Below are 23,499 nucleotides of genomic sequence, written 5' to 3'. Positions count from 1 at the left end.
TTGGGGTACCTGTGGGCCACTGGCAGGGTCAGTCCGAGAAGACCAACTATATTGGGTCTTCGACCAGTCTTACTACCATAGATCACTCCCCATCGTCATCCTCTACCCCTTCTTGGATTAGGTACACATGGAGGTGTAGGACCTCAATTAGGCATGATAGGAGTGTGCTCTATGGGTTCGATGTTCTTGCACGATTTTATGACAACACTGTTTGTATGTGTGCGAGAAACTCAAGGTTTATTGATGTGTTGAGTAGCATCGTTGATTCTTGATTGATAATTAAATTTGTGTGTGTGGGGAAGAGAGAGAGAGAGAGAGAGAGAGAGAGAGAGAGAGAGAGAGAGAGAGAGAGAGAGATTTAAGCTTGGTGTTAAAAAATTTTACATGACTAATCCATATCATCTGAAAGGAACTCAAACTCACGCTCTTTTTTTATATAGAATATGCTAAATTAACCTATTTATTTACAAAAAGAATTCTAAGCTTGACCTTACAAAGTTCTCATGAAGACTTCAACTTAATCCTTTTTTGTGGTGAGGTATATCAAAATGGATTTTAAATATCAATGAGCAATTCTCCTCGGACGAACCCTTACTTGCTACACCCACTACTGTTAAATTAAACTTTGGCATAACAATCTCGCAATACAAAAATATAAGGTCTTTAAGCTCTAATCTCTAAGGTTTACACACATTGGGGGAGGAGGGCGGGGGGGTAATTCTCCTTGAATGAACCCTTACTTGCTACACCCACTAGTGTTAAATTAAACTTTAGTACAACAATCTCGCAATACAAAAATATAAGCTTTTTAAGCTCTAATCTCTAATCTCTAAGGTTTACACACATTAGGGTTTTTTTTGGAGGGGGGGAGGGGCACAGGGAGGTTGGTTTCTTTTTCTATAGAATATGTATATTACCTGACCTCACAATTTTAAACAAGGAATTTAAGCTTGACATAACACCATAAAAAGAACTCAAACTCAATCTCCTTTTTGGGTAGAGATAATATCAAAATGGTTTTTAAATATCCATGATTAGTGATTTTCCTTGGGTGAACATAGGTTCAACCCTTGCTTGCTACACCCATTGGTGCTAAGTTCAAATTACACTACAATAATCTCATAATACATACACAAAAAAGAGAGGATTTCAATCTCTTACCTCTAAGGTTTATACACTTTGTTATTTTATTATTTTTATTTTTTTGTGTAATGGGGGGTTGTAAATAAAAATTGTGCCCAAGTATAATATGTGCATGGGTTGGCGCGTAAAACTTAGTGCATGAATATATTGAAGATACATGCTGACCAATAATTGCATGCTTTTTGAGAGAGAGAGAGAGAGAGAGAGAGAGAGAGAGAGAGAGAGAGAGAGAGAGAGAGAGAGAGAGAGAGAGAGAGAGAGGGGGTGGGGTGGTTGGACATAAGACATGAATGGACTAATTAGAGTGAGAGTGTAGACACATAAAATAGTAGGTTTGGATTAACTTAGTCATCAAAGGGAAATAGCCCCACTTTGAACTCGATTGTCCTTTTTATCAAAATCTTAAGGACATGTATAAATGGGTTGATTAGAGTGGAGTGTACACATGAAATTGAGGAATTGGGAGAGAGAGAGAGAGAGAGAGAGAGAGAGAGAGAGAGAGAGAGAGAGAGAGAGAGAGAGAGAGAAGACAAAGTTTTACATGACTAATCTATATCATCTGAAAGGAACTCAAACTCATGCTCTTTTTCTATAGAATATGATACCTCCACCTCATAATTTTCAAAAAAGAATTTAAGCTTGACATTACGAAGTTCTTGTTAAGGAGCTCAAACTCAATCTCTTTTTTGGGTAGAGATAATATAAAACTGGTGATTTTCCTCGGATGAGTAGGTTCAACCCTTGTTTGCTGCACTCATTGGTGCTAAGGTCAAATTACATGACAACAATCTCGAAAAACACATGCAAACGCACACGCACACACACAAAAGAGAGGATTTCAAGCTCTAATCTCTAAGGTGTAGGGGGGGGTGTAAATAAAAAGTGTGCCCAAGTAAAGCTTAGTGCATGAAGATACATGCTGACCAAGAATTGCATGTTTTTTTTTTTTGGGAGAGAGAGAGAGTGTGTAATAATGGGCTCTCTCTCTCTCTCTCTCTCACACACACACACACACACACCCTCTCTCGTGTGTGTAGAGAGAGAGAGAGAGAGAGAGAGAAGAGAGAGACGTTCCACCTGAAGAAGGGGTGGGTAGAGATTGGGACATTTTTTTGTCCAGGCAAAATGGGCCACCATGTGAAATGCAAGCTTTTTACCCCAGCTGATCATCGTCGGCTGTCAAGATTAGCGTCCTGCGGAAAGCTGTGATGAACGCACTGGCCCTCTCATTCAACTCTTCTGCACTCATATAGAACTCTTCCTCCTCTCTCCCACCCTCGTCCACATTCATCAAGGACCTTTCCCCATTTCCTAACCTCTGCATACCTCCCACATCCTCCTCATCTTCATCATGCGATGACCTATCATCATGTGATAATTCCCTGTTCGAGCCCTTTCCATCCTTCAGATCCTCACCACATGATGATGATCCCAGGCTCAAATTTTCAACACCCATATCATGATGATGTGATGGGTGGTGAATGCTATCAACTGGTGAAGACTGCATCACTGCGAATTGCTTATCATCATCATGCTCATCATCAACAACATGATGATAATCATCATCATCAGCATCGTCATCATCATCATCATCACCATCTACATCATGATCATGACAATCATCATCATCAACAACTTTGCCTTCTTCAGCTTGGAACTGGTTCCATGTCAGGCATCCATCATCAACTGTGCCTTCATGATTCATACCCACAGAAGAGAGTTTCGTCTCCGTTTCATCACCAACAATGCCATCTGTGAATGCAGATCCTTTCCCCATATCCTTCCTGATGCTCTCAGAGTTGCTGTGGGCCTCCTTTTCCAAGCCACAGAGAACCAGAGCATCACTGCCTTCTATATGAGAAAATGCAGACTCTTGCAGCACAGAAGAAGCAGAGGGGTTCATTATCATCTGATTCCCTATGACTACATCTTCAGCATAAACATTGCTTATTGCTAAAGCATCTTCAACACAGACATTAGAGCTTTCTCTATAGCTGATATAAGGTAGAGAGGATGCCTGTGTGCCATAGAGCTCATCAAGGGCCAACCTTTCATGGATCATCTGTGTAGCTGTGTTGTAGTGTGGATGATGATCCCGTCCATGCAGATCGCCTTCTTGTTGTCCGTCTGTCTCCTCTTCTTTTCTTGATGGATTGAGGACACCAGATGTGAAAACTAGGGTGACAATGAGGAAATTCAGAAGGAAGTAATAGAAAGGGGTGCTTGTGAAAAGGCTCAAGAGAGAATCCCACAATGGCAAGGCCAAGCTTAGGAGGGTGCTTGGGATGAGTTCTGATGAGAGGGCCAAAAAGGGGACAGCAAGCATGGTGATGATGAGAAAGAGGGCTATGGAGGGTCTGATTGTAGGGGCAGGGGAGAGATGGAAAAGCTGGTTAAAAGCCATTCTACACAAGGTATGCAAAACAATCATATTTGGCAATGGTCCTAGGCTTGCTGGTAATTAAAAGCTTGGAATAAATCCTTTGTATGTTTGTAGATAGTATGTTAAGGTAGCACACTTATGCTTATAGAGTGTAAGGCAACACTCTTGGGATTTTATATGGAGTAGAAGGAAGGGGTGGATTAGGAGAGAGACAAAGTTTGGGTTGCAAATTACTTGCATTGCAAACTCTCACCCTTTTTGTGATGACTTGAGGTTGAGGACAAGAAAGCCATTGTGGTGATGCTAACTTAATTAATTTCTAAGCTCTTAAGACTCAATAAATTTTAGTAAAGTCACTTCTGAAAGTACATATATGTATGTGTGAGTAGCAGTACTATACATGTGTACATCTTAAAACAAGCATAGACAAACAAGTCTATGTACTAGGTGTACATGTATACATACTATGCCCATGTATGTATACACATGTTATACTATGTACTAGGCGTACATGTGTACATATTATGCCCATGTATGTATACACATATCTTAAGTGCCCCGAGTAACGTCTAACCAACAAACATATATGTGTATATTAGTACATTCGATGGACATATATGGATATCTATATCTATGGTGTTTACATCTACACATCTCTATCTATTCTCTATATTATCTTAAGGAAGAGCTTCACAAACTTGCGACGTGATAAGAATTTGGAGGTTTGGGAAGGGGAGAAGGAGGTTTGGGTAGAATTTGATTTTGGAAGCCTCAAAAGACGTGTGAAGCACGGGTTCCCAACTAGTGTAGCTATAAAGAGTTGGAAGCTACCATAACTAGAGTGCATGCATGCATGCATGTGTGTGAGAAAGCACTATGCTAAGTAATATCTCAACTAACATAGATATGAATATGTAAGTGGGGATGCATATGGTTCTTGCCCATGGGTACATATATGTATGGTGTGTACGTATGCAATACATGTACAGTAGCCATAACTTGGATTGCAAGAAGAGGGGGCCTAATGATGGCTTGAAAAGGCAGCAATGCCGTTATTCGGTCTCAAGCGAACCCATCACAACCTCCACATGACCCACAACCTTGACATGACAGAGAGGGTACACCCCAAGTTGCAACCCAATTTGATTTAATTCTCCCCTCCCGTGTCAAGCAATCCATCAAATTTTTCAATCAACAAACCAACTTAGGAAGCAAAGCAGTCTCTCACAATAAAGTATGAATGATTATTATTAAGGCTTAGTTATGATGATTAATTAAATTCTTTAGGTGAGTTGACAGGTTTAGAAGTTTGAAATTGCATACTTTAGACGCTGCCTACGACAAACGGCAAGTTCACTTTGAGTTCGCGTCAGATGCACGTCTACCCTAGGTCCTACTACGCTTGACCACCACCAATGCATAGAAACTTCATGCCAAATGCTATAGTCCTACGCTCTTTCTCCTTCACCACCAATATTATAATAGAACCTTCATGTGCTTCATTAATACAATAAAATAAAATAACTCCAAAACTCTACAATAATACAACCTCTTGGGATTTTCCCAACTCTAAAATAAATAAGTAACCACCAACCCCCCCCTCCTCCTCTCTCTCTCTCTCCTTTCTTACCTCTGCTTCCTCCTCATCTTGCTCACTCTCCTTCCTACCCACCCCCAACCCCCAAATTCCAATGGCCTAAGAAGATCCAATCCAATGCGTGAGCATGTGCAATGTGAGAGAGAGAGAGAGAGAGAGAGAGAGAGAGAGAGCACTCTTGTGATGCATATGATTAGAAAATTACAGACAAAGCCTCTTCACTCCTTTCTTACCTCTACTACCCCCTCATCTCTCTCAATCTCCTTCCTAGCCACCTTTTCCACCTCCCTCAACCCCAAATTGTAATGTCCTAGGAAGATCCAAGCCAGTGCGTGAGCACGTGCAAAGAGAGAGAGAGAGAGAGAGAGAGAGAGAGAGAGAGAGAGAGAAAGTGAGAGCTCTTGTGATATGCATATGATTAGAAAATTACAAATGAAGTTTTCATTCAAGCTCAAACACGATACATCATCCACCATATATGTATGTAGATTTGGATATGCAAGTGAATATGGAAAAGGCTCATGCCAGGCTGGCAATTTTGAAGAAAAGAGTTACTCAAGTGCTAGAGATGAATGCTTACGTTTTTCAGAAGGCTGGGGATGTTGACCAGGGGATGCAACATGTTGTTGATTTGGGCTATTTGAATACTAATGTTTGGGATGCTGTTGAAGTTTTGTTTGATGTTGTTTTGAAGAATAAAAATATTGGTGCAGGAATGGAGAATTGTTTGAATTATGCAAGTATAGTTTTTGGGCTGAATGTAGATGTTTAGTAAGAATACATGGTTTTTAATCCAAGGGGAGGGCTACAGGTGCCCTTGCCCACCAAGTATAGTTTTTGGATTGAATGCAGATGTTTAGTAAGAATACATGGTTTTTAATCCAAGGGGAGGGCTACAGGTGCCCTTGCCCACTAAATATGGAGTAGCTTCTTTTCCTTTTGATCTAGGTGGAGATAAAGGGAATGTGGTGTTGGTTTAGTAGAGTTCTTGTACATAGTGTGCTAAGGTTTAGCAAGTTGAGTAGGGTGTGCATTGTGATGTAATGAAGCGGTGGACACATAAGTGTGGACACAAATTGTACATATGAGGCCAAGGGCCAAGCATAAGTTGTATTGGGCCAAAGGGCCAAGTGTAAGTGAGGGACATAGGCTTATGGGCCAAAGGCCCAGTAGGGTGGACATTAATAAGTATGTGTGAAAAGGGAGCCATGGTATATAGGCCAATGTGAACTGCTAATCACAATTAACTCATACTAATCCAAATACAAGCTAACAAGCTTTCATGGCAATCTTGCCCTTCTTCTTGCTCATGGATGGTGCTCCTACACCAATGTTACCACTCCATGCCTTGAGTGATCAATGCTAGTTCATTGCAATGGTAACAGAGCTTCTCAGTGATCCTATTTTTTCCAAATTTCATCATGGTTTGTTGCAGAATTCTCAACCCCTTTTGTGCTTCAAAAAAACCCTAAAATCTCGTAGGTTTCATCAAATCTTTTGCTCAAACTTCACATACATGTTATCAAGCATCATCTTTTATCATGGTATCAGACCTTGGTGCTCTCTATTAGGGTTTTGTGAGTGAGTGAAGAAGAGGGAAATTTTTTGTTTTGGAGCTATCCATTAGAGCTTGGATCTTGGAGCAAAGAGAATCTTGGAGCACACATCTACTCAACATATTTGAAAGCTAAGGATCACGGTGGCGGGTAAGCAAAGCTAAACACCCTTGAGCAGTTTGCAGGTGATTTGACACAAGCAAAGAAAGATTTGAGTTGCCCAAAGCAAGTAAATTTTTTGGTTTTTGTTGCAAGCTTTAATGGAAAGCTTGAGAGCTTGAATGCAAGAGGCAAATGCATGTAATAGATGGACACATGTATGTGGCATTGGTGAATGCAATAGCAACTCATATGCAAATCCTAACTTGATTTTGGAGCAAATCTATGCATTGAACAAGAGGGAAAATCATTTTTTTGGAAGCCTCACAAAAATAGAGAATACATGCCACAAATTGAAGCCATTGGAGGTGTTTAATGCACAAATCGGAAGCATTGATGTGATTGGAGCATACATAGGTCAATTGCTAAGGTTTATATGCACTCATTAATGATTGACAAGCTTCCAAATCCCCCTAGGAGCAGGCGGCGTTGAAAAAACAAAGTATTGGAGTAGTTTTTTACCATTTCTCACATGTTTGATGAGGTGGTTAAATGCACATGATGAAGCTTAGCAAATGGGTGAACATTGATGTGGAGAAGCTCTTGAAACATTTGATTAAGTGCATTGAGCAATAAGGAGCTAATTTGGAGTAGATTAACATAGGATTAAGCTTGTAATTAGCAAAACATAGCTCACTAAATCTTTAATTACTCACTCACTACTCAAAATTAAAGCAATTCCTCTTACACAAAGGTGGAGCAACATTCACACAAAGCTAATTAATGCCTAGGCCCTGAAGTTGGATCACATTTGAAGCAATTAGAGTGGGATTAGTGACTATAAATCACTGTTTATAGGTTTACATCAAAACAGAGTACAATATTTGGCAAGTGTTTGGCATGTAATGAGTTTGGATGATGTTTATATGCAACATGAAGGATGTATGGATGTCAATGCATATGTTCTACATTTTATTTGATCATTTCACATTGATTTGAAGGATTGTAAGGCTCGGCAAAACCCGTCACAACAGGGCAGCTCAAATGCTACTTGGATGAATCTGTATGCATAGTACGAGCTAATTGAAGTGTTTTGGAAAGTGGAGGACTGTTTCGGATGCATGGCTCAGATTTTGTAAGTGGCGCTAAGTTGTTTTTAGCTTATGCAAACAGTGGTTTTGAGTCCTGGAAGTTGTCGCCATGAAAATTGTGGGATGTGTGGATAGCATTGGTGCCGAAATATATGTATATATGTGTGTGTCTAAGTTGATTGTTGAAAATACTCAGAAAACATTGTGCTAAGAAAAATGAGTGATAGTCCAGACAAAATTATTGGTGAAAAGCTTGATAAACACAACTTTTGCATCAGGAAATACCGTATGACAACTGTCCTTAAAGGCAAAGGACTTTGGCATTTGGTGACAGGCGACGAGACGATTCCCCCAGTGAATGCAACACCTGCCCAGCTTACAACACATCAAAATTGGACAGAAAGGGCCTTCAAAGTGTTGCATTATTTCTCGATTTGTGTGAAAAACACCATGTTATGCCATATTCAGGATACACATAATCCAAAGGATGCATGGGATACTCTGGTGAAGTTGTATGATATGACTACAACACCAAAGAAGATGCAATTGAAGCAGAAGATATAGGGTGTGGTTTGCAACAACAGGAGCATAAATGATTATGTGCAAGAGATCAAAGAATGTGTTGATGCAATAGCATCTATTGGTGCCCCCATGGATGATGATGATTTGGTAGCCATTACATTGAATGGTTTGGGTAAGAAATACAAAGCATTTAAAACCTCTATCAAGGTTAGAGGTGGAGATTCCTTGGATTTTGATGAGTTGATCTCTTTGCTTATTGTGGAGGAGATAAAACTTGATTTAGGTGCTTCATCTAGTACCAATGAACATGCAAGGGATCAAGCATTTTATACTCATAGAGGTGCTAGAGGTAGGGGGTGATGTACAGGTGGACGTGGTTGGTAGGATAGGTCGTGACAAAATTTTCAGCCATCGTTCGGTGCTAGAGGTGGTTGTGGTTATGCACCTCAAAGAGGTCAAGGTAATGCTCATGGAAGAGGTCGTTTGGTTGGCAAAGCCAACAATCATCTATGCAAATGTGGAATGTCACTATTGTGAAAGTTTGGTTGCATGGATCATGATGACTGTTATCGCAAATAGAATGATTTGAGAGGGGTAGAGTACATGGTGGTAATTTTGCATCGAGCAGTCATGATGGTAGTGCAAATCACTTGTTTGCAATGAAATATGTAGTAGTGGGTTCCATGATGACACATGGAGATAATGATGATACATAGTATATGGATTCAGGAGCGTCAAATCACATGACTTTCCATGGTGAGTGGTTTGAGCACATGAAACCAATGGATGAAAAAGGATATGTGGAGACAGGTGAGGACACTCAGCATGCTATCACTCATATTGGAAGTGTGCCATTGGTGATGCATAATGGCAAGGTGAAGTCTATGTTAGATGTTTTATATGTGCCTTCCATTATAAAGAGTTTGGCTTCTGTTGGTCAAATGGTTAAGGATTACAGGTACGATTCAACGAGCATGGTTTCTTCGTTTTTGAAGACTTTAAGAATGGTTGTAGAGTCATTGCCAAGGGCAAGAAGGAAAGCATGTTATTTAAATTGGATGCAGGTATTCCAGAGTTGAAATCGGCTATGTTTTCCAAAAGCCGTAATGTGGTCCAAGGTATTGAGATGTGGCACAAACGTATTGGGCATGTGAACATACAAAAGCTGAAGAATATGCAAGCAAGAGGCATAGTTGGTGGGCTGCCCAGATTCAAATATGATGGGAGTATGCATGTATGTGATGCTTGCTAGTTTGGAAAGCAAGCAAGGTTGCCATTCCCTAGAGAAAGCAACATGACAGCAGGTCACTTGAGATTATTCATAGTGATGTATGGGGGCCTACACAAAGCCCATCCATTAGTGGCCTTCATTGATGATTATAGCAAGAAAGATCTTGTTTGACCCTGTTTTGGCCTGGAGAGAGAAAATGTCTAGAGAGAGATAATCCAAAATTGAGATATTTTTGGATATAAAAATCCTCCTAGTGTCTAAAATGGTTTCCCCTGAAACAGAAATTCAAAAATAACTTTCCAATGTGCAATTGGAATTAATTGAAAATATGTATAAAGGACCTTAGCCTAAGGGTCCAGATTTTCAGAAATTTTTGGATTATGGTCTAATTAAGGTTCCTATGGGCCAATAGGATTAATCCAAGTGTGGGGAGGGGATAAATCCAATGAATAAAAGAAAATACCCAAAAATGAGTAAATGCCCACATAAGATGAAGAGTTGACTGAGTACAAGTTTTATTAGTTAAAAACTATGAGATATTACTAAAAAAATGAGATATTTTGGTATAATGATACATTTTTGACACCTTGGTAAGGAGTGGGGGAGACTTCAAGGAGGCACCTATTTCACACATGTGGTGGAGTTTTTAATTCAATAAAATTGTTATATTTTTATCTCTCCTCTCTCCTGGATCAAACCAAAGGGAGCCAAGCTGATCCAAATCTTGTCTAAATTCAGCCAAACTGAAGCTGGAAAATTCTAGAACTTAGTTGGACTTAGTTAGTGGCCTCCCTCACCTATAAATAGACCCTCATTCTTTTGTATTCTCATCTGTGAACTATACCATGCCAGTATTACATTAAAATAATGATATTTTCTATTATCCCTTAAAAATCCTCTACTTTTGGAGAGAGTGGAGCTTCTCTCTCTCTTCAACCATCCTTGGAGCTTTCCTCTCAACACACTAACCAATTGATTGGTTGGGGGCTTCTTCTAAGATAGAGAAGCAAGCAAAATCAACAGGTAAGGTGTAATTTCATGGTTTTTCTCTACTATTCTCAATGTTTTCACTTCTCAACCCCTCTCAAGCTTGAGCAGTTTCTAAATTAAGTGTTTATAATGCAAATCAAGCTTTTCTTAAGAGTTGTAATGAATAATTAAGAAAAGTTTACATTTATGCTTAATTAGGATGCTTTTTATGTTTATCTCTCTCTCCCCAAAAGAATGGTCATTCCTATGACCAATTCTCTATTCAAATGATGCTTCTCATTAACAAATTCTCAATTCACAAATCAAACTCTAGGGTTGTGAAGCTAGAGGTTAAGAAAGCGGCTTTTTATACTTTTATGCTTCTAAAATTATGATAATCTTATGATTTAAATCCATAAATTTGATTTAAGTTTAGAAGATGGTTATACTATCATAATTGTATTACTAAGTTTATTCTTTTCAAAAATATTAAAAATTATCAGTAATAACAGCGGAGCTATGGTAAATTTTTTAAGAAATTGATATATAATTCATTCTTATGCATAACGTGAAAAGAGGACTTCCTACCATATTCTAGGATTGGTCATCCTATGCTAAAAGAATGATTTTCATCACATTCAATGGTGGTTTATGCATAATTAAATAATTAAGAAAAGAGAAAATTATGGTAATTTTATTTAAATGATAAAAGAGAAATTTCCATGACATTTGGAATTCAATCATTTAAATGGGAAAAGTGAAATTCTTAGCATATTGAATTAATGGATATTTTTATTAAAATTCAAAGAGGAATTCTAGATAAATTTATTTTATGCATGAGAAATATTTAAATGATAAAAGAGGAATTCACGACATTTGAAATTCAATCATTTAAATGGGAAAAGTGAAATTCTTAGCATATTGAATTAATGGATATTTTATTAAAATTCAAAGAGGAATTTTTATGCATGAGAAATATTTAAATGATAAAAAAGAAATTCCCATGACATTTGGAATTCAATCATTTAAATGGGAAAAGTGGAATTCTTAGCATATTGAATTAATGGATATTTTTATTAAAATTCAAAGATGAATTTTAGATAAATTTATTTTATGCATGAGAAATATTTAAATGATAAAAGAGGAATTCCCATAAAATTTGGAATTCAATCATTTAAATGGGAAAAGTGGAATTCTTAGCATATTGAATTAATGGATATTTTTATTAAAATTCAAAGAGAAATTTTAGATAAATTTATTTTATGCATGAGAAATATTTAAATGATAAAAGAGGAATTCCCATGACCTTTGAAATTAAATCATTTAAATAGTAAAAGTGAAATTCTTGGCATATTGAATTAATGGATTTTTTTATTAAAAAAAAGAGAAATTCCCATAACATTTAGAATTCAATCAATTTAATGTAAAAAGAGGAATTTCCATGATATTTGAGATCCAAAAAACTAAATGGAAAAAAGAGGAATTCATAGCATAACTCAAATTATGAGTATTTATCAAAAGTGAAATTTTGAGCATTATTGGGAAATATGGGTTGAATTGATTTTTGTAAATCCCATGAATCTTTTAATAAAAAAGAAGAATATTGAATATATTTCACTTGAGAAAATTAAGAAAGAATATGAAAATATCCGTTGAGAAAAAGAACCTTTCCCTAGGCCAAGCAACTGGCAGAAATATTAGAAAAGTCCCACTGGTATCAAAAATAGAAAATGTTACTAAATGTGAAATGGATGTGGATGTGAAAGAAGAGATGAGAATGAGTTATGAGGATATGTGAAAGGATGTGATATAAATGAATGTGGATGTAAATGAAGAGATGAGAATGAGATGTGAGGATATGTGATATAAATGAATGTGGACGTGAATGAAGAGATGAGAATGAGATGTGAGGATATGTGAAAGGATGTGATATAAATGGATGTGGATATGAATGAAGAGATGAGAATGAGATGTGAGAATATGTGAAATGATGTGATATAAATGAATGTGAATGTGGATGTGATAGGATGTGATGTGATGCAAATGAATGTGGATGTGGATATGATAGGATGTGATGTGATGTAAATGGATGTGGATGTGGATGTGATGTGATGTAAAGGGATGTGGATGTGAATGTGATGAGATATGGATGAAATGTGATATGATGTGAATATATGTGGATGTGAATGTGAATGTATGGATGGATATGGATGTGATGTAATGTGGATAGAATATATGTGATGGTATGGGAATGCAATGAATGTGATGGATGTGAGTAGATGCGATGAGATGTGATGGATGTGAATAGATATGATGAGATGTGAATGGATGTGAATGTGACTTGATGTGAATAGATATGATGAGATGTGAATGGATGTGAATGTGACTTGATGTAAATAGATGTGAATGGATGCGATGTGATGTAATGTGAATTGAGATAGATGTGAATGGATGAGATGTGATGTGAATCAGGATAGATGTGATGTGGATGTGATGTGATGTAATGTGAATTGGGATAGATGTGAATGGATGAGATGTGATGTGGATGTGATGTGAATTAGGATAAATGTGATGTGGATGTGATGTGATGGGATGTGATCAGGATAGATGTGATGTGAATCGGGATAGATGTGATGTGAATGGATGTGATGTGATGTGAATCGGGATAGATGTGAATAGATGAGATGTGATGTGAATGGATGTAATGTGATGTGATGTGAATCGGAATAGATGTGAATGGATGAGATGTGACGTGAATGGATGAGATGTGACATGAATGGATGTGATGTGGATCGGGATAGATATGAATGGATGAAATGTGAATGAATGTGATGTGATGAGATGTGCATATGGGTAGATGCGAATGGATGAGATGTGATGAGGATAAATGTGGATAGATGTGATGAGATCGAATATGATGTGATTGGATGAAGGACGATGGGAATACATATGATTAGACGTGGATTAAGTAATGTGGATTGATGTGGAGCGATGTGAAAAGATGAAAGTTCGTTAGAAACTATATTTATGACCTGTTTTTAAATGACTGTTTTATGTCAAGAATGCTGGGGAAGCATTTTGACCGTCTTGTGAATGAGGTCGTGGGGGAGACCTAAGTGATAAAGTTGTAACAGCTGACAGAGAGTCAATGGAGGATGTCTCGCGTAGCAAGGTTGGCCGAGCTTCCGGTACGGTGGATGAGGGACCAAGGAAGCGACCTATGATCCATGATCCTATCAATACGAAAATTCTTGTTAAGTCCTTTTATTTATTCCGACTTTAGATCCAACTGATTCTAGGGTTCTTTAGATTGGTTAGCTCTCCACAGAATCATGGGATAAATATCCCTTATATAGAACTCATTATCAAATAACAATTCATTCAGAACATATCATTAATATTCTTAATTTAATAATGGTCCATCAGGCTGAAAATTCCATCTGAACATTCCTCCATGGAAGTTTCAGTTAAGCAAGTTCTCAATTTGTCATCCATTAACTTGATCCACCAGGTCAAGTGTTAACAGTAGCAATCTGACAATACAATCCACTAATCTCATAGTGATTTGCTGAAGTCATTATCATCATTCTAGTTACGAACATCATCATAGGGACTCGTCCCATTCATCCTCATTGTGGATTTGATCAACTTATCGCTTTTCAACCAAAATTGAGGAATAATCATTTTTCAATCAGAATTCAAATCAACTCATCAGTTCTCAACCAGAGCTTTAAAACAATATTAACCACATTCGAATTCATCATCTGGATAGCATTTTTGCTTATAATTTCAAGGTCTTAGATTTACTCGTATATACTGCCAGTAAAGAGCTGCAGTTATACCCTTGGTATGTATGGGTAGTCACGGTCCTTGGAATTATAAGGTAAATACTATCATGTCTAGGACTCAAGTAAGTCAAGGATTCCATACGATTGCGATACTTCCATTTAAAGACCCACTTTCAATTTTATGAATCTTCATTCTGAATATCAATTTGTATGAATTTCATCACACAATTCCAACCTTTTACTGATACTTCATAAATTTTTCAAAAGCTGGAGGGAGGAATCTTACATCCTACCCTACTTAAAAAACGCGAGATGTCCTCATCTCGTAGGTGGAGTATGATCACTTTCATCCTCTTCTCTTGTTCCTCCATCACTTCCAGCGTTACTGCCTTGGAAGTGGACGGCCGATTTGGGAACATCTCTCTTTGACTTCCCCTATTCTGAGGCAGAGGTCTTGCAATACTTTGGATTAAAACTACGGGTTGGTTAGAGGGTCTACCTCTAGGATTTCACTGATTTTGGCGGAAAGAAACTTGATTACTCTGGAAGAAAGGAGCTGGAGTCTAGAATCTTGATCCCTGATTTTCCGGCCCTGAAAACTTTGTGTTCCAAAAGGAGTTGGGCAATCCATACTGCAATGTCCAAATCCTTGACAATTATAGCATTTCACTCCCTTGTTTAAGGGTGGAACTTATCATGTTGAATTCTAAGGGATTGAGTTCCGAGAAAAGGACATTTCTTCCATTCTGGAACTTCCCATATCCTGGGCTTGACCCTTATATCTCTTAGACGGTGGAAGGTTGGAATCACCTTCTGGAGCTAAAAACCCTTTGAAAAGTGATGGTGTTGGCTTCCGCGGAACCTTGACATCAAAGGCCTTGGAAAAATCCTTTGCCATCCGCACTGCTTCGGCCATGGAAACTGGCTTGGCATTCTTCACTAGGATATGCAAAGGTTCATTCAGTCCTCAAATGAACCACCTGACCATCAGCTGTTCTTCCTCCAGCGGTGGCGAGTATTTGAGGAGGAGAGCGAACGCTTGGTGATATACTTCAATAGTTCTGCTCCCCTGGGTTAACTCTAAGAATTTGTTCATCTTTGTTTCGAAAAAGCCGAGAGGACAGAATCTCTTCCTTAAGTAAAATTTGAGATCATTCCATGTCTGAGTGTTTCGATCCACACGGTTTGCCTCGCAGTGGTTTCTCCATGCTACTCTTGCTGTTTCTACTATCTTCAGCCTTGCAAGAGCCATTTTGCTCTTCTCATTGTACTCGGTGACATCGAAGTACTCTTCCATTGCTTCGATCCACTTCTCCACAGTCTCGCACCCTTGAAAGGTCCAGGCTGCGATCTATGAAGAGTTTTACGAACATCCAAGTCGAGCTCTTCCTCATCGAGTTGGGGATTATCATTCCTACCACGACGACCTCGATCCATGATCCTATCAATACGAAAATTCTTGTTAAGTCCTTTTATTTATTCCGACTTTAGATCCAACTGATTCTGGGGTTCTTTAGATTGGTCAGCTCTCCACAGAATCATGGAATAAAGATCCCTTATATAGAACTCATTATCAAATAACAATTCATTCAGAACATATCATTAATATTCTTAACACCATAATGGTCCATCAGGCTGAAAATTCCATCTGAACATTCCTCCATGGAAGTTTCAGTTAAGCAAGTTCTCAATTTGTCATCCATTAACTTGATCCACCAGGTCAAGTGTTAACAGTAGCAATCTGACAATACAATCCACTAATCTCATAGTGATTTGCTGAAGTCATTATCATCATTCTAGTTACGAACATCATCATAGGGACTCGGGTCCCATTCATCCTCATTGTGGATTTGATAAACTTATCGCTTTTCAACCAAAATTGAGGAATAATCATTTTTCAATCAGAATTCAAATCAACTCATCAGTTCTCAACCAGAGCTTTAAAATCATATCAACCACATTCGAATTCATCATCTGGATAGCATTTTTGCTTATAATTTCAAAGTCTTAGATTTACTCGTATATACTGCCAGCAGTAAAGAGCTGCAATTATACCCTCGGTATATACGGGTAGTCACAGTCCTTAGAATTATAAGGTAAATACCATCATGTCTAGGCCTCAAGCAAGTTAGGGACTCCATACAATTGTAGTACTTCCATTTGAAGACCCACTTTCAATTTTATGAATCTTCATTCTGAATATCAATTTGTATGAATTTCATCACACAATTCCAAACTTTTACCGATACTTCATAAATTTTTGACATTTTTGGCTTCTTAGTTGATCCACTTTAGCCAATTCGCTATGATACGAGCTGAAAGATCCCTGCCCCCTCCGCGCAATGGATTTGGGGGGTGCTAGCAGAGCGAAAGTAGCACTTCTTGCGTGGGGCAGGATCCCTCACTCGGGGCCTCGCCCACCACGGATATCCGGTCAAGAGACTAATCCCTTGGTTCTTCAAAAATCGAACCCGAAAAAACTTCCCTGTACCGGATAGCACGGGCGATTCCTCCAGGATATTTGTACTCTAACGTAGTCAGGGTCATTACTGACCAAACTGATCTGACCGAACCTGTGAGTCACTTGGTCAGATCAAGGAAGAAACTTGCACTTGGATGATAGAAACCAACGCTTGTTTCCCCATCAAGAGGCACAACCGTTGATTCTTTTCCATAGAACAATTACTATCCGGGATTTACTTCATCTATCGTACTACAACAAAATTGAGTCTCATTTTACAGATCCATCAATCCAGCCTAACCCCATCCATTCATATGGGTTAGCCAACCACCCAACCACTGTAGTGATGGGATCCAATTAGGAATTTGGCTAGGTTTTGTCTCGGGTACCAGGGAAAAGAGTTCCTAGGCCCCCTAGCCGAATATTCATGCAAATTTAGCGCCAGTCACACCACTTACACACCCAATATGAAATTGCTTTTTTCACAGATTCAGCTATTTTTAAAACAATCTTTTAATGAAACCATAGTAACACTGATCATAATCCTCCAAAATATTCGGTTGAATCCTATTTCCAATCATTCCTTCATCGGTGTACCTATGGCATCATTGGCAACAACCAGAACGCTCACCACCTATCCCTCAGGGGCCTTTTCGATAGTTCTTAGCTCATAGTACCTGACAATATGTTCACTTATAAAAATCAAGATGGAATCTTCGTTGAAGATCAGCAAGATCAACCAACAGATCCATATAAAGGAGCCATGGACTCATCCGTTAAGGACCAGCAAGTTCAATCAACGAGATCCATGCCCGGTTTCAGAAAACAACTCTTACTCCTTGTTCCAATATCTTCCACGATGCACATGTGGGTATCTTCGGTGACCCAGAGCCCGAGCACTGTATGGTCAGCACCCTCTAGGATCTTTCGCAGGTGACCTAGTGCTTCACTCATAGGCCGCTTCCTTGGTCCCTCATCCACCATATTGGAAGCTCACCATTTAAATCGAGCCGAGGCTGGTCAAGACCTCGGCTGACCTTGCTATGCGAGACGTCCTCCGATGACTCTCTGTCAGCTGTTACAACTTTAACAGATTAGGTCTCCACGACCTCATTCACAAAACGGTCAAAATGCTTCTCCAGCATTCTTGACATAAAACAGTCATTTAAAAACAGGTCATAAATATAGTTTCTATAATGAACTCTCGTCTTTTCACATTGTTCCACATCAATCCACATTACTTAATCCACATCCATTTCATATGTATTTCCATTCTCATCCAATCACATCATTTTCCATCTCATCGCATCTTTCCTCATTTATCCTCATCAGATCTACCCATATTCACATCTCATCACATCACATTCATTCACATCTTATCCAATCGTACACATCTATCTCGATTCACATCCCATCACATCACATTCATTCACATTACATATCATCCATTCACATCTGTCCCAATTTAAATCACATCTCATCACATCTATTTCACATCACATGTCATTCATTCACATCCCGATTCACATGACATCACATCTCATCCATTACTCACATTGACATCACATTCTCTCACATGCACATCCTCATCCATCTTCCATCACATCTCATCCATTACTCACATTGACATCACATTCTCTCACATGCACATGCACATCCATTCTTTCACATACACATACACATACACATCCATACATCCACATCCATTCTTCCACATACACATCCACATCCATTATTCCACATACACATCCACATACACATCCACATCCATACATCCACATCCATTCTTCCACATACACATCCACATTTATACATCCACATCCATTCTTCCACATGCACATCCACATCCATTCTTCCATATACACATCCACTTCCACATCCACATACACATCCATATCCATTCTTCCACATACAAATCCACATCCATACATCCACATACACATCCACATCTATACATCCACATCCATTCTTCCACATACACATCCACATTCATTCTTCCACATACACATCCACATACAAATCCACATCCATACATCCACATCCATTCTTCCACATGCACATCCACATCCATTCTTCCACATACACATCCACTTCCACATCCATGTACTTCCCATCTCACCCTTTCACATATCCTCTCATCTCATTATTCACATCCACATCCATTTCATTACCTCACATCTTGTCCCATCCTATTTTCATCTTATCACATTCATTCACATCCTATCGCATCCCATACACATCTTAACACATCCTATCACATCCCCCATACACATCTTATCACATCCATTCACATCCTATCACATCCCATACACATCTTATCACATCCATTCACATGCTATTCCCATTTAATAGCTTTTTCTAGTTTGATACCGATAATGGGACTTTTTCTAGTTTGATACCGATAATGGGACTTTTTTTAAATTTCTACCAATTGTTTGGCCTAATCAAAGGTTCTTTTTCTCAATGACTATTTCCATATTCCTTCTCAATTCCTCAATTGAATTATATTCAATATTCCTCTTTTGAATAAAAGACTTCATGGGATTTGTAGAAATCAATTCTACCCATATTTTCACTTTTGGTAAATAATCATAAATTGAATTATACTAAAATTTTCTCTTCTTCTCATTTAATTTCTTGGATCTCAAATACCATGGGAATTTCTCTTTTTGCATTTGATTATTTGCATTCCAATGTCATGGGAATTCTTCTTTTTTGTCAATTATTTCTCATAAAATAAATTCATCTAAAATAAAATATCCATTATTTCAATATGCTAGGAATTTCTCTTTTCCCATCTAAATGATGGAATTCCAAATGTGATAGGAATTCCTCTTATAACATTTAAATATTTCTCATAGATAAAATGAATTTATCTAAATTTCATCTTTGAATTCAATTAAAATACTCATTAATTCCAATATGCTAGGAATTTCTCCTTTCCCATCTCAATGATGGAATTCCTAATGTGATAGGAATTCCTCTTTTAACATTTAAATATTTCTCATAGATAAAATAAATTTATCTAAATTTTATCTTTGAATTTAATTAAAATACTCATTAATTCCAATATGCTAGGAATTTCTCTTTTCCCATCTCAATGATGGAATTCCAAATGTCATAGGAATTCCTCTTTTAACATTAAAAATAAATTACTAGAAATTTCTCTTTTGCTAATTACTATTTATGCATAAACATAAAAATCAAAATTTTCATGATTATAATGAGAATCATTCAATTAATCTAGGATGGTTAATCCTAGAATATGGTAGGAAGTCCTCTTTTCATAATATAAATGAAAATGATTTATGTGTTTATTTTTCAAAAATTTTACCATAGCTCTGCTGCTATTACTGATAATTCTCAATAAATTTAAAAGAATAAAGTTTAGTATTATTCATGTGACTAGAATAACCACTAATTGGATCATTATCCAATTATGGATTGATTCTTAATTTTACCATAAATTAAATAGCATAAAAGTATTAAAAGCTATTATTTTGGCCTCCATTTAGACAAGCATACAAATTACTTTTAGATTAGAGAAATGCTTCATGAGAAGCTTCATTTGAATTGAGAATAGGTCATAGGAATGACCATTCTTTGGGGGAGAGAGAGAAATGCTTAAAAACCATTATAAATTAAGCATAAATGGAAATTTATGTATTTATTCATTACAATACATTAAAGAACTTCAATAGTATTCAAAAGCCATTCAAATTAATGCTTCTCAAGCTTGAGAGGGGTTGAGAAGAGAAACATTTTGAGATTTAAGAAAAATAAGACAATAATCCACACTTTACCTCCTAAATTACTTGATTCTTTGATCACAGCAGAGGCCCCCAACCAATCAATTGGTTTAGCATGTTGTTGGAGTTGCCAAGGAAGATTGAAGAGAGAGAGAATCTCCAATCTCTTCAATTTGTAGAGGATTTTAGAGGATAATAGAAAATATCATTATTTCAGTATAATACTGGCATGGTATAATTCTCATATTTTTTTACAAAGGGCTAAAGATCTATTTATAGGTGAGGGAGGCCTCTAACCAAGTCCAACTAGTTTCTAGAATTTTCCAAGTTCAGTTTGGCTGAATTTGGACAAGATTTGTGGCTCCCTTTTGATTTGGTTTGATCTAGGAGAGAGGAGAGATAAAAATATCACAATATTTTTGAGTTTAAAACTCCACCACACAAGTGAAATAGGCGCCTCCTTGAAGAGCTTTCTTCTCCTTACCAAGGTATCAAAATTGAATCATTATACCCAAAATATCTCATTTTTTTAGTAATACTCATAGTTTTTTACTAATAAACCTTGTCCTTAGTCAACTCTTCATCTTATGTGAGCATTTACTCATTTTCGGGGGGTTTTTCTTTTATAAATTGGATTTATCTCCTCCCCACACTTGGATTGATCCTATTGGCCCATAGGAATCTTAATTGGACCATAATCCAGAAATTTCTAAAAATTAGTTAAACACATACCAAATGCTTCCTCCAGCATTCTGGCATAAAACAGTCCTTTAAAAGAAAAGAGAGGTTCTATGCAAGTAGAATTTCCGGTTTGAGATTGGTTCCACAAAACCCTTTTCCCTTAATCTAGATTTTCTTAATGAGAATCATTTGACTGAATTTCCAACTAGATTCTTGATTATTTTGGTTAAGGGAAAACTATGCTAATTCAACGGTAGTCTATTCTTTGTGTCAAGAATTGGAATTGGTCACGAGGTTTTTGCTTGATTTAGATTCAAGAGATGGGCAAGTAGTTTACTGGCCGCTCCTCTCACAGTCGTGGTCTAACCAAAATTATTTGGTTTACTTCTAACTTTGATTCCTAAGGATTTTCTTCAGATAAAAATCTACTAAACTTCTAACTGTAAAGGAAAATTCCAACTTTATGAATTTCATTCCTTCCTAACCATAATAGATTAAGAAATGGTTCTATATGAGAATATTGGGTTTTTATAAAAATACTCTTCTTCCATTAATCTAATTTTGGGTAAATATCAATTTTGGTGATTTATCCACCTAAAATATCTAAGAATATTCTTTCTACCAATTTAATTATCAACCCTAAGTTTCTAGGTAGAATTATGGTGCAAATTCCTCTTTTGTCACTCACCAAAATTTAATTTAAACCTTTCTCTACTTAAAATATCATAAAAATTCTTCTTTTAAATTAAATAAAAATATCCATTTTTTGAATATGCTTAAAATCCCTCTTTTTGCATTTAAATGATTGAATTCCAAATGTCATGAAAATTTCTCTTTTATTCTTTAAAAAAATTCTTATGCATAAAATAAATTTATCTAAAATTTCTCTTTTTAAAATTAAATAAAAATATCTATTATTTTAAATATGCCAAAAATTTCTCTTTTACTATTTAATTACTTGGATCTCAATTATCATGGGAATTCCTCTTTTTGCATAAAAATAAATTTACCAAAAATTTCTCTTTTTTTTTAATTAAATATTTATGCATAAATACTAAAAATTTATTTCCCATGAATATGATGAAAATCATTCTTTTTTCATAGGATGTCCAGTCCTAGAATATGGTAGGAAGTCCTCATTTAGCATTATGCATAAAAATAAGATATGTATTATTTTTTAAAAAATTTACCATAGCTTCACTGCTGCTATTATTGATAATTTTTATTTTTTTTCTTAAAAGAATAAAACATTGTAATGCAAATATGATAGAAGATCTATTCTTAAGCTTAAATCTAAACTATGAATTTAAATCATAATTATAAACTTAATTATGATTATTCCACTAGATTAAGCTATTTCCATTATTCCTCTTTTCCCAAATTGATAGGATTATCTCTTTCTCATTTAGAATCAATTAAAGTAGTTTTTAACTACTTTAAATAATCTAAAAGAATTAACCATTATTTTGTTAACATAAAAGCATAAAAATACCATTTTCTTAGAGCAAAACACTCTTCTCTCTCCAGATTTCTCGAATATTTATATCATATGAAACCAAGCTCTTCTCATCTTCAAATTCCATGGTCTTTTCAAAATTTTTTGATGCATTTGGTGACCTTTGCAAGCATTGCTTATCCCACTTGACAATGCTACCAATTGCCTCACATATCGTGACTGCATCTATTGTAAGGAAATGGTAGGGCCACATCCTTGTTAAAGCATTTGCCTATAGAAATTGACACATTGCCATGACCAAGAAGCTCCCCTTGACGATAATCATTTGCTTCAATTGAAAGGACTCTCCCACTAGCTACTATATCTCCATTGATGAGCATATCAACACATTCACTGCTTTGAAATTGAAGGGCCATTTCACCTATCATAAGAATGGAAACCATTCTAAAAAAACAGTATTGTTTTAGGATGAAGTTTCATACTCTTAATATATCCATAAATTATTAGTCAAATCTTATAGATTTGTTTGAGTACAAATTTACCATGTACAAATCCATAATTTTCCAATGGGAGGCTTAGAGATTTGGACTTTAGTCCAAATATCCTTGGGAGGCTTTGAGGTTTGTCTCTGTAAGGCTTAGAGATTTAGACTTAAGTCCAAATCTTGTTGGGAGGCTTAGAGATTTGGACTCAAGTCCAATTCTCTCTCCAATGCCTGGAGATTTGGAATTAAGTCTAAATATCCTCTCTATACTTAGAGATTTGGACTCAAG

At 36.8% G+C, this 23,499-nt stretch overlaps 1 protein-coding gene across 1 annotated transcript; it reads right to left on the bottom strand.

Moving 5' to 3' along the window:
- Positions 1 to 1,703: 1,703 nt before the first annotated feature.
- LOC147633903 (uncharacterized) lies at positions 1,704 to 3,811 on the bottom strand. Its single transcript, XM_086804522.1, has one exon. It carries the CDS (start codon positions 3,572 to 3,574, stop codon positions 2,297 to 2,299), a length of 1,278 nt encoding a protein of 425 aa, XP_086660648.1. The 5' UTR covers positions 3,575 to 3,811; the 3' UTR covers positions 1,704 to 2,296.
- Between the last annotated feature and the right edge of the window lie 19,688 nt (positions 3,812 to 23,499).

The sequence above is a fragment of the Cibotium barometz genome, chromosome 11 (assembly GCF_041138505.1).
Source record: "Cibotium barometz isolate CiBa-2024 chromosome 11, ASM4113850v1, whole genome shotgun sequence".
Lineage (NCBI taxonomy): Eukaryota > Viridiplantae > Streptophyta > Polypodiopsida > Cyatheales > Cibotiaceae > Cibotium > Cibotium barometz.
Note: the sequence above shows the minus strand (reverse complement) of the source record. Positions and strands in the feature narration are given on the sequence as shown.

Coding starts and splice junctions, on each gene's coding strand:
- LOC147633903 (XM_086804522.1), bottom strand. CDS start 3,574: ATGATTGTTTTGCATACCTTGTGTAGAATGGCTTTTAACCAGCTTTTC.